This window comes from Caenorhabditis briggsae (genome assembly GCF_000004555.2).
Source record: "Caenorhabditis briggsae complete genome, chrX, whole genome shotgun sequence".
Lineage (NCBI taxonomy): Eukaryota > Metazoa > Nematoda > Chromadorea > Rhabditida > Rhabditidae > Caenorhabditis > Caenorhabditis briggsae.
Window position 1 is genome coordinate 1,129,705 of NC_013491.2, and position 12,753 is coordinate 1,142,457.

At 38.6% G+C, this 12,753-nt stretch overlaps 2 protein-coding genes and 1 non-coding gene across 3 annotated transcripts; 1 reads left to right on the top strand and 2 right to left on the bottom strand.

The window, feature by feature from the left end:
- Positions 1 to 2,942: 2,942 nt before the first annotated feature.
- On the top strand, positions 2,943 to 5,621 carry CBG16343 (the record flags this gene model as incomplete). Its single annotated transcript, XM_002643563.1, has 12 exons — positions 2,943 to 3,006; positions 3,055 to 3,212; positions 3,261 to 3,359; positions 3,403 to 3,494; positions 3,687 to 3,867; positions 3,910 to 4,024; positions 4,317 to 4,388; positions 4,461 to 4,712; positions 4,763 to 4,890; positions 4,987 to 5,112; positions 5,165 to 5,332; positions 5,517 to 5,621. The coding sequence occupies 12 exons, from the start codon at positions 2,943 to 2,945 to the stop codon at positions 5,619 to 5,621; spliced, it is 1,560 nt and encodes a 519-aa protein (XP_002643609.1).
- Positions 4,083 to 4,154, bottom strand: CBG28554. The gene has a single exon. It is a non-coding gene (tRNA).
- A 939-nt stretch (positions 5,622 to 6,560) lies between the features above and the next one.
- Positions 6,561 to 10,405, bottom strand: CBG16342 (the record flags this gene model as incomplete). Its single annotated transcript, XM_002643562.1, has 11 exons — positions 6,561 to 6,618; positions 6,798 to 6,857; positions 6,904 to 7,242; positions 7,294 to 7,435; positions 7,488 to 7,588; positions 7,751 to 8,038; positions 8,088 to 8,257; positions 8,311 to 8,407; positions 8,462 to 8,764; positions 9,381 to 9,433; positions 10,202 to 10,405. The coding sequence occupies 11 exons, from the start codon at positions 10,403 to 10,405 to the stop codon at positions 6,561 to 6,563; spliced, it is 1,815 nt and encodes a 604-aa protein (XP_002643608.1).
- Positions 10,406 to 12,753: the final 2,348 nt, after the last annotated feature.

Sequence of the window (12,753 nt, forward strand, 5' to 3'; positions counted from 1 at the left end):
TTCCTCTTCTCCTTGATTTTCCCGCCCGTCACATCGATCCGTCGCTCTTTCTCTATCCATGTCTCAAACGTTGACGGCCTACTTTCGCGCTTTTTCCGTTCGTCCGTACCGTATCATCATCTCTACTTTTTTTCTGAGTGCAGGATGTTAGCATGATTTGGTTAAAAGAGCAACCTGAATTTCAATTATATTTTCTGTGATAGGATCAGCAAAAACTAATTTTTCACATATTCTTTATATTTGCCGAAACAAATAAACTGTCTGATGCTAGGAGAACTATGAAACATTACTTTATATAAATTTATCAAAAAAACTCAGTCACCTAGCTAAAATTCGTAATTTTAGAGTTGCTTAGCTGAATATAGAAATTAAATTTTTTATTTCTTTTCATGAATGGAAAACTAACAGAAAAAAGCCTTTTCTACTTTTCAAAAAAATGAAATTCTTTTAGTTTCCACTTTTGAGATTAGCACATTCAAAGTTTATAAATCTTATTCATTCGTAATCATGATTTTCATCCTTACCCAAGATTTCAGAGCTCCTCCATTGTCAAGTATCCAAATTTAGCACGTTCAGTTCAGCGAATTCAGCGACTCAGCAGACTAGAAAATAAGAATTGTCCAGAAGAATGTTTTTCGACACCTTTTGCCAACTGTTTTTTTTAAATACGCTTCTGGGCTTGTCCAACTTGTCCATACAGACTACAAAAGGCAATTAAATGCTGTAATTTCAGAATGATACCCAATATCCACCGGTCGTTTACTACCATTCGACCTGGCCACTTTAATGTTTTTAAAGCGTGAACATTCGCCCATCCCTGAATGAGTTTCCTTTCTTTTGTAGCCAAATCACTTCTCTCTTTTCGGTTTTATGACTGAAAAAGGCAAAGGGTCGAGTGATGACTACTACTAAACTAAAACTGCTACTACGGACTACAAAGGACGGTTTCGGGAGACAATGGCAAATCAGTGTTGTGTATGATGCATAATACCACTTTTGTTCTTGTTTGTTGTTCCGCCCGCGTCCCTAGTTACTGTGTCCCTGGGATGATTCAAGCATTGTCCTCCCTTGTCTCTCCTCCCCTATTCTTTTGCCATCTCCTGTCAATTTATTTGGTAACCGGGAGTAATTTTCTCCAATTCGAACTCCTCCCGAACTATGACATCACGTAGAATAAATGGCGCTCGATTTTCCATTCCGTCCTTCATTTCCATTTTTTGAATGTCTACACCGTCCGCGTTTCGGCTTGTCTACTTACCTTTTTCTGCTTTTAACTTCAACAAGCTATTGAGAATAGGACGGAATAAATAATTTGGCTATGGGTGCCTACTATTTGCTGTGATCTCTTCTTGACATCTTCAAGGTCGGCTTGAGATGCATTTTAGAAAACATTTTTTCGCTTACCGATTCGATTCACTTTTTCATATTTTGCGCTTGGATATGTGTTCAAAGGTTGTTCTAATATCTCTCAATCTTATCGCGTTCGTAGTCTATTTTTCATCGACAACTTTCTCTATTTCAGTTTTTACTCGATTTCTTTTTTTTTCGCTTTTTTTTCAACGTGTTGACTTCATCTCTATATCTCAAGTTTACACAAACCGACATCAGCTTTTTGGTGTGACTCCTCCCTACTACCCAAATCTCGCTTTAGCCTTTTTCTGTCTGAACAGTTCCGATTCAGTCATTTTGTGAAGCTTGATGGCAAATGATGAGAATTTCGTTTACCGCGTTCTGACAGTCTAAACTGACCTAGCCATAGTAGCAGTATGATAGTTTCACTCTGACGGATATATGAGATGAGGGGATGGGTAATACTGTAGTTCTAATGATCTTCTAGTTTTGAGAATAGCTGGAGAGAGCAAATTCCATTTAGTTAACATTTAGTGAGTGTAGATTTGAATAACCATAGTCTATTTTCACATTCAGTATCCTCGAGCACAATCTTTAAAAAATATTCTAAAAATTTAATAAAAACAGAAAACTCTTATTTGAAATTTTTTTTCAGTGGAATTTCAAGTAGTTTTGTTTCATTTATCATAATTACTTGGCTACTATGGTAACACTTACTGACTGTATTAGTGTTCCGTCTCTGATCCCCATCATTTACTCAATAATTATCAAAATTCTGAAACTCTGGATAGCTCATAAAAACTTCTTCGTCTGTTTCGTATTGTTTTATTACCACAAGCTTAAACAATTCCACTCATCCCTATCTCAGTCATTTTGCCTTCATAGAACCCCCCATCCTAACCCACACTTTTCTCCATTCACTTTCACAAACACACACTTCCTTCCTCCTCTACCCCTTCCTATTTTCGCTTTCAGATATTGTCTTTCCATATATCTAGTTCATCTTCTCTCCTTTTTCTTTTGTCGCCCTCCTTTAAGACCCCAAGTCAATCCCTTCGCCCATCATCTCAAAATCTCACCCGACGCATCTTCGATTTCGACTTTTCACATTTGGCCGACCTGTTGAAATTTGAAATTCCCATAGAAGATCCATTTCCACGCATTCAGTTATCTATGATTACAAGAGTAAACAATTTGGGGGAAACTGATTCATTCAAAAAACAAAGTACAAAAAATAAAAAACAAAATACCCTAGAGAACTATAAAACTCGGTTTATTTTTAAATACCCATCTATCCCTTTTCCTTCTGACTCTTCTCCCCATCTTCTGCGTAATAATCGTCCGCCTCCAATCGCCAAAAAAGACAGTCACAGATTACGCAACTTCTGCTTTCCTTCACCAAAGCATTGTTCCTCTCCACTTTTCTACCTCCCAGTATATATCATCTCACTTTCATTACCACTTTTTTTTTGTTGAATGAATCGAATATAGACAAAACGAGAAGCTGGTTTCTCACCCACGTTGTTTTTTGATCATCACTCGAAAAATGAGACAAACCGCTTGCTTTAATTATTTTATTTTCTACAGATCTGATGATTTGGGTGTTACTTGTCATACTCGGGTTGAGCAATGTCACACAGCAGCAAAGTCTTGCAAGTGAGAACTTATTTGCTTGTAATCCAAGAATTTTTTTTGAATTTTCAGACAGTTTATTCGCCGAAGAAGGAAAGTCTCCAGGATTTGTGACGAGGATAAACAAAAAGGCTCTGAGCATTGTTTCGGATCAGTTGAAAGATAGAGTTATCAAATTTATGAATTCAGATGGCCTAGAATTCAATATCAGTGCCCCACTTACTAATCAAGTAAGCAAAAAATGGAAGAATCTGAAAATTACCTACCTCTGATTCCAGGTTCGCTTCACATTACGGTCCTCCCGGATAATCTCCTTCGATGAGCTCTTATTCGACTCCTCCATGTCGATTGTTCCACAAAAAGGAATTTCTTGGACAGTAAGATAGATATGTTTTATTATCTCTCAACCATCGTTTCCAGGGTACCAACATCAATGTGACCTTGTTGGCAAGCTTCAGCCTGCTAACAACACAAGGCGAAATCACAGGAAATGTTCCGTTGTCATTCGACAAGTGAGTGATAGTGTAATAGTTTAATACACACGCAATGTGTGTTAAAAATGAGGGATAAACTGAGAGATAGTGAAAGTGATAATGCAGCAACCTTTTATGAACAGAAAAAGAAAAAAAAATCTATCTGAAAACAAGTTTAGGAGTCTAAGACTTCTAGAATGAAAATGAAACATTTTGTATTATTATTTGCAGAACAAATGTGGAACTTCTTCTCTGGACAGGAGTCAACGGAGACGGTCACTTGAAAACTGACTTGATCACTTGCAAAGTGGCTGCAAACAATTTACAGCTTCAATTTAGCCAAGCTGATTCTACACTGCTTGCTAATTATATTCCACATATGCAAAATTTCATCAGACAGACTGTTGAGCAGGTGACCTCAGTTTGTAGAATATTGATGATAGCTGATTTTCAGGTTGTCTGCCCATCCTTCCACGCTGAGCTCGTACCAGTGCTCTCCAACAGAATCATGAATACTCCACTTAGTGCTTCCCTCTTTGAGCAGTACTTCATCAATTACGCCCTTCTAGGTAAGCAGAACGTCTTCCAAGAATATGATCCCTAAAAATATAAATAAACAAAAAGCGTTGCCTGCTGCTGGAATCGAACCAGCGTCGCCACGGCCACAACGTGGAGTACTAACCACTATACTAAGCAGGCCGAAAGTAAAAGAGACACATGGCGTTTAAATACCCGACACGCAAGCAGGAATGAAAAGAGGGGCGAGAGAAGAGGGAGAGAGTGGACGTGAAAATGCGTGTGTTGAGGAAAAACGAGAGCATGCCTTTTGGTGACTTGAGAGAAACATTTGTCGGTTTTCAGGCCCTGTTGAATTCTCCAATCAAGCTATCACGTTGAAGCATAGAGGAAACTCATTCGGAATTTTGAGACAAGGTAAGTCTAACGAAAAATTCTACATCTTCACTAACCAATCCTCCTCACCACGATTTCCATGTTAAGGTTCAGGAAGAACTCGCCTCAACGACTTCCGTCTTCCATACCGTAGTCCACCACTTCAAGTTCCAACTGCCGATTCGGGACATATGATTGATTTCTATCTCTCCAACTATACATTGAGCTCACTGCTTTTCTGGATGGATCAATATCGCAAGTTTGATTACGAGATCAGTAGACAAGCCACAAACAATTCCGCTTTGGTGGGATATTTGAAGACCGATTGTGGAACTGGAGATATTTGTGCTGGAACTTTGTTTCCTGGTAAGCGGTAGATATTAGAATTCGGAATTTGAATGCTTGTTTATTTCCAGCTCTCGGAACTCGCTTCCCAGGAGGAGAAGTTGTTATCAAGTCCCATACCGTATCATATCCTAGAGTTGTGCTTAAAAAGAACAACATGACTATCTACATCGACAGTAGAGTGGACGCATTCGTGCAGGTATGGTTTTATGATAATGATTGGACTAGGGAATACACATAATTGTTCATTTTTCTCTCATTAATCAAGACGAAACTTATTGTGTCATTATTCCAGCAACAAGATCGCAGTCGCCGCTTCCTTACCGCTTCGATGAACGCCGAGGTGAAACTGGATAAGCCTTCATTCAAGGATTTCGTCCTTCATGGTGAACTGAGAATCGACAAGTTCAAGGTTTCGGATGTAAGCATTTTTAAGAACCAATGACTGGGAATTTAATCGTGCCAAATTTCAGGTCGCCTCGTTGGTTGATGGCATTGATGAGGGTTCACTGGAGTTCTTGGTGAATGCATTGACCGAGTTGATTCTAAATGAGGATATGGCTAAAAAGTTGAAGAGTGGAATTCAGCTTCCAATTATGTTCGATTATACTCAACAAGCAGCAAATGTTAGCTTTGAAGATGTGAGTAGGGGAGAAAAATGGAAATTGAAAAAAAATCGAGTCTATCACAGAAGAGTGGTTACAAGTTGAACTGTTCTTTCCTTAATGGGAACATCGGTCCCAAAAAGATACCCCTGCCCCATCGATCATAAGGCCTATTTTTAAAATTTGAACTCCAATCAACTAATAAATCTGAATTTCCCAGGACATGGTGCACATCTCCGCCGACTTCTGCGCCACCGACCGATGCTCCACGACGGCCGACAATAAGGACACAGACGTCGACTACTATGACACAGTACAGGGTTAAAAACTATTCTTCCTTCTCCCAAAATCAGATAGACTCGACTAGATTCGATGAATGTGATGAACGGTGACCACTCTCTTTTGCTATGCTCCAATGCCCAATATATCCTAATTTTTCTCTTACTTATATTTGTAAATGTAAGGTAGTTACAGCACTACACTCTCGCGGGTCATCTCCCAACTTTCTCAATGTCTTCTTCTTCTTCTTTTTTCCCCCATCAATTCATTTTCTGTATAAAATGCTCCGTTTTTCTGGAAACTTTGTGTGTTTTTCTTTTTCTTATCAACAAAATCATTTCTTTTCGTAATTCCTCTTCTATATTTATTTCATTTTTTTTCTCAACGAGGGAAAAACGTTGATAAACTGTTTTTTGTATATGAAAATCTTCTTCCTCCTGGACTTGTTTGTTGATAGTGTATGGTTTAAACGAATAAAAACACGAAGAAATAGTTTATACGTACCAATTGTGTGTGTCCTGGTCGAATGATCAGAAACAGGATGAGATGAAATAAAACAATCAATTATCTAAAACATTGATTTTGTATTTTCGGATTTTAAAAAATATTTAAATCTGACAGAAGTTATAGCACCGTGGGAGAGAATTGATCAAGAGAATATATGAGAAATTGTGCAAAAAAGTGTGATGGATTCTCTTCTACAAAGAAAATATGGCACGTTTATCAATAAATTATCTGATAAACCTATGCGAAAAAAATTTGGTATATCATTTGGGGGAATGAAGAAATCATGAGAGGAGACAAAAGTGAGACGAAACGAGCAAACTAAGAAATAAGAAGGAACTGGGAATTGTTGGAACTTCGAAGGAATCAACATGCGAGATGGGATAAATGATTGTATGTGTGATGACTGTTTGAGAATTTTATGACCGTACATTTGAAAACCCATTGTTTTGTGTCGAAATTCAAAGAGAGCTATGGCACTTCACAGAACGTCATGAAACGCGAGACTTCGAGCGTCGTCCTCCTCCAAGTTTAGGCTACTGAAAATAACCAAAATTAAGTGTCACGGAACAAAAGAGAGGCGATAACATAAATGAACAGAATTCTACACAAGCACCATACTAACTGTTCAACCTACACAATTTATCAACCATTTCATTCATTGCCTTCCTATAGATGCATAAAGTTTAATTTAAAATAAGATGAACTAAAAACTTACATAGTTTCAGCATCCGCCTGATCATCCTCCATCATTGCCTCGTACTCTTCGATGCAATATCTGAAATTGGTAATTTTAAAATTTACAATTTGAATAGCTCACTTACCGATCCCACTCGGTTAGCTCCTGGCCTCCTTCATCCTCTATTCTTGGTGACTCTGATCCTTCATTAGTCTCTTGAGCGAAGAACTTTCTCCAGTTCACAAATGTGTTGATGAACCTTCCACGAAGTGACGACTTTTTCAGATCACTCAATCTGAATGAAGTTGCTCCACCGGGAACATTAAGCATGTCAATGAGTTGACAGGCAACATCTTGGAATGCCATGGAGTCGATTCCCTCGGCGGCTAACCTCCGTTGAGCCTGACTGTGGAAAAGTTCCATGTCGTAAAGGGTCACAAGTCCATCACCGTCCAAATCAAGAATTCGGAACCAATATTCAACACTGAAAATTTCCAAAATGATTAGATTAAAAATCCTAAAGCTAGTGAATTACCTAGTCGGATGAGTTTTGTCCTCCTCTGCCAGTAGGAACTGAGTGAAGTCCGCCAATCCGAGTTCTGCTTGTGGGTTTTTCAGATTTGGATTCGCGCAAACCGCGCCTGAGAATATTCTTTCTACCACCATCGGGACTAGAGCTGAAAAAATAATATTGACGACTTCAATACATCGGCTATCATAGAAATCTACCTCCTCCAGCATGTTGAGCCAGGTCGTTGCTTGAGATTTTGAGATCATGATCCGAGTCGATTTCCCAGAACTTACAGTAGACCACATAGAAGTGCTCGTAGCTGAACAGAGTGTTTTGTGAAGTTTTGTTTTCAGAAGGAAAATTGTGAAATTTTAGCTTCATTTTTTTAGAACAAAATTCTCAATGATCAATACTATTTCATCAGAAATGTCCAGGAATTTTTCAATAACATTTTTCTTTCAACTTCATCACAGTTACATACCTGAAATATCTCAGGGACTTGTTGATATCATCATCAAATTGAAGCTGTCTGATTGCTGGAAGCACTCCTCCCTTCCTTAACCTCTCGGTAGTCAGTTTTCCCGACCATGAGTGTGCATCATTCCAGAAAATTCTGGTCATTACAACCTGACAATACTTGTCGTGGAATTCTGTGGCATCTCTGTAGAACGCCAATCCTGGATGTGTATGAATAATATCCATGATCAACTCGTAAAAGTCTTCCGGTTGCAAATAACTTCTGGATCCCATCGATAATGTGTACACAAATCTGAATCAAATGGAAAATTCGAAACGAGTTGAGGAAAACCAATAAAAACCTGGCCGCCTCGTCATGAGCAACAGATGTCATCGCCTTCCACCACGACGTGAAGTCAACTTGTGTAGCCAGTCGATCCTCGTCCTGGGTGATGGCCAAGAAAACGGGCATCTTCCAGTACATCGGAAGTCCGGCTGCCTCGCACACGGCTGGCATGTTCTCCAGTGTACACTATAATAAATCACCCGAGTTTTAGGTCGTTTCGCAGGTCATCAATTTCTCACCTTCTGATTTGGGAACGATCGGAAGACCTCACAGACTCGCCGTAAAGCTGTGTCATTTTGCAATTGTGGCACTGGTTTACCTTGTGGGTAGTAGATTCTGAATATCCCATATCAAGTTTTTTTCTTATCTCACGTCATGAAAAAAACTTACGGTTCCTTTGGCGCCTGAGGCTTCGGCGGTAGAGGTCGAGTGATAACTGGCGCCGCTTTTGGCGTAGGTCTATACTGATCATCAATGTAGTTGTCAAATGAAAGATCCAGCTCTGGGATAGTGTGTTTTGTTGGAGCAGCTACTGACAGCTCCGCGGAGAAGTTTAGATCTGATTGTGATGCAGTTTTTCGTCCATAGTTTCCATTGCTATCCAGAGTTCCATTCAGATTCAAGCGAGAAGCTGGTGCCGATGCAGTCCGTTTTGGTGGAGACACGACGTTGAGCTCAGCCAAGTGAGCACTCCTGAAAACGGTTACATTTCCAGTGTTACATGATTTTTGCTACGAAATCTGTAAAGATGTTTGAGCGAAAAAGTTCCTAGCCCAAAAGAATGTTTTTTTTTTTCTGGTTTTAAATGATCAGACAACTTCCGGTTATTTTGATTTGCACCGCCAGGTGACAAGTTTAGTGGTTGTTTCCCCCCTCCGTCTATTTCTTTGTTTTCTTCTTGCGTCACACCATCATCATCATCTTCAAATTCATCCTACGCGGGAGCGACGAGCAAGAAAAACACCCGGTGTTGCTGTGTCTACCCCGGACTCTCCCACCTATGAGGGCTTGAAGAGCAAGTGATTGGAAGAAAAAGAGCTTGAGCATATGGGAGATGAGCAAACAACTACCACTAGTTGGGTTTTCACACATCCCCAGTAGTAACGTGAACTTTTGAGTAGACCTTCAGTAACGTGGACTTTCTAGAATCCTCAAAAGTTCAAATACGAGGAAAAGGGTAGGAAAAAAAAGGTTTTCGATGAACAGTGTTCTTGTTGATAGTCCCCGGGGCCATGCTGTTCAAATTTGTTCATCTAAAGAGTGGAGTACAACTCGGTGACTTTCGTAACCGGTAAGCTGGCAAACATACTTGGCTGGAGTGACATCAGCTTGGATTTGAGTGGCCGACGCGGCGGAGACGTTCTGAAATGAACAAAAATCAGTACAATTTATTGGTTTTTTGCTCGAAAATGATTCATTTCTTAGAACCCCCATTTTGAACCAAAATTTTTCATATTTACCTATGCTGATAAATGTTACGATAACCTTTTTGGATTTGCCAGCGAAAAAATCAACGTTTTACTTGGCCTAATATTATCGGATTGAATAAACATATTTTCTTTTTTTTTTGTTTTCAAACTTACTGTACGATTTCTTAACAATCGCCAGACCCGGAAGTTTCTAGGGGCTGGAAACGTTTGCATTTTCCGCTGATTCTCACATTTTTCACTGACTAGAAGTGGAAGGAATAGCGAATTGATAGTCGAGGATTTAATTTTGACACCCTGACTTTTTCAAGTGGCTCGAAGCAAAAAAGAAATAAGAATCGAATTGTTTGGAACAGCCCTCACACAGAAAACAGATGGCAATATAGAAGTAGAAGATGTATAGAGAAAAAAAAGAACCCGACGGGATCGGATCTCCACTTTTTTCTTTTTTCTTGTCCCAGAGAGACAACAAGACTGAGAGAGGGAGGATCTGTAAGTGTGAGAGGGAGGGATTGAGAGAGATAGAGGGGATATGAGACGAGCGATTGACTTTACACTTTTGCCGAAGAACACTGCAAGTTAGCCAGTCAGACGGAAACACAGTGAAAATGGTTTTGCGGTATGAGGGGTGAAAAAGTGGGATTGAATATTTATTCAACCCCTATGACGATAGTAGCAGTAGAAGAAGAAAAAACAAACTTACATCCCGCGGAGATTTCCGTTGGTTATCAAACACTTTTCGGACAATGCTCTCGATAAATCGTCGGAATCGTCGCTGTGACGAAGTTCGCGGGTTCACCACGATCGCTTTAGTCCGAGACCTGGCGGTGGTCCTTCGGGCGGCCAGAACACTGCATTCGCAGAGCACAGCGTCGCTAGGCCGACGTCTGGAGCCCTCTTCCTCCATTACTAGGCTCAGAGGACGTATTGACTCCAGATGACTAGGCCCCTCCAGTGTGCTACCTGGATGTAATTCTAGATTCGGAAGTTGTATAACAAGAAGAGGGTACGAAGAGAAAAGAAGCCAGTCAAAATTGAGAAAAAGTAGGAGAAAAGTATTCGTTACGAAATTGTCAGGTAGAAACTCAAATGTAGGAAACTAAATTTCATTTACTATGAAAGCTTGGAGAAAATTGTTTTTTACAAGTTAAATGAATATTGTTATAAGTATGAAATAGAGATTTTCATTGAGATAAATGTTGAAAATATCATTTTCAGAAGGAGAATACACAAAGGTTCAAAATTTTAACATGGCTTTGTCGTTTTTAATCCTACGAGTTCTTATCAAATTTTAATTATTTCTTCAAGTTGCGAAACTTCAAATTTCTTTCCGAAAAAAGAGCATAATCACGCTTTCTACACAAAAAAAAACCAAAATAAAAAATGAAAGTGAACCTTCCTGTCAATCCCTCAGAAAGAAAAACCGGAAGTCAATTCGTATACTTATACGAATATCGTTTGATTTTTATGGGATGTTCTTTTTTTTTGTTTTCAGTAAAAAATAATAATAAGATTCAATTTTTGTGGACTACAATTGCAACGAGGAAATGTGACGTGGAATTCATCACTTCCTGAATGTTTCTTTGCTTATTGGGAAGACTAGATAAGAGGGTTTCAAAAATTTCCCCCCACTTTTAAATTGGAAAAAAAGAGCAAAAAAACATTTTGGTCACAAAATGTTTACAAATTTAGCCATTGTTTTGTTTTCCCCCTCACACGATAGATACCCACACAAACTTTCTAATTCTACCATTTTATTTGACTAACGTATTATGCCGACCCTTGAGAAGTATATTCACCTCATATATGTACACACATATAGAGGAAGAAATAGATAAATAGAGAAAATAAAAATGCCAAAAATTTTAGGTGGATCCAGGAAGAAGGGTCGCACCATACGTACGCTACAGGACAAATGTTTGTGTTGATGTCTAATTTGTAGATAATTGATAATACATCATTATCATCTCACTAATCTCTCCGAAACTTCGTAGACAACTCTGCTCGTTATCATGACAAAACTTTCAAAAATTTTCCTTGATTTTTGTGACGTACGATGAACACAATCTTTTCATGTGCACCGTTTTTATGATGACCATTAATTACACTACCGGAACACACACACATACAATTTGTGCTATGTAATCTTATTATCAGTATTAAAAATTCGGTGAAGATGAGCTGCAATAAACACAATTACAGTGTGGTGAATGTACATTGTAGTCTATCTTTAAAATATCATAAACCACTTGAGCACTAGTGAGTGTTCAGAAATGTATGCAGATAGGAAACGAGGTGGACGAGACTATTTGACCATAACAATAGGCGGGAGGATTATATTATAACAATCAGCTCGGTTATTATCAATATATGAATGCCACATAATAATTTCAAAGATGAAAAGTTCTGGTTCAACTTGACAGATCTGTCAGGTTTGATGATAAACCCTAAACAAGATGAAGAGGAAAAAAGGGAAGAAGAAAAGTGGGAGGAGCCTTGGTGCTCGGCGACAAAAGCTTTTTGGAAAATTCGAATTTCTTTGAAAGCATAATTAGGAGAAAAGCTAACACAGCAGGATTTTATGGATTCTGAGAAAATGTGAATGTTCAATTTTGCAAAAGGCAAAAGAAAAGTTTTGATAGCGACTGACTTTCGATTAAGAAGATGAAATCTTTGTAAAGTTCAATTTTCTTGAAAGCAAGAAAATCGGGTACTGGGTAATTTTTTGGCTCTGATCTTTTTAGGTGGATCACACGATCTCCTAATTATTTTATGAGCAAACTTTGCTAAATTCTGAAATTTTTCCATGATTTGAAGTCTAATGGTGAAAACATTATGGAAAAATGGAAAAATGCTCTGAAAACAAAATCGTTGTTCAACACTGTGAAAAATAAGAAACTATTTATTCTGTCGGTTTCATATTCAACACGCTCCAAAAAGATTGCTCATACTGTGAACATCAGATTTTCAAAAAATCCAACTGGTATTTGGAGATTAAAGCATCTAGCTGAGATTCGAGGATTAGCTCTTGTTTTCTCATTTTTATTTCTTGATCCTACCACTTCCGCATGAAATAGACAAAGAGGTGGATCGGAATATCGAGAGAAAAAACAACTATACAAAAATCTGACTCGTCGCCAAAAAATAAAAATTCAAGATGGAGACCAAAGCGATCCCTCTCGTCCTCACTTTAGAAAATTTCTATTCTTACACTTGTTCTCCTTCCTACACGTATGCATAGTATACAACTTTGTG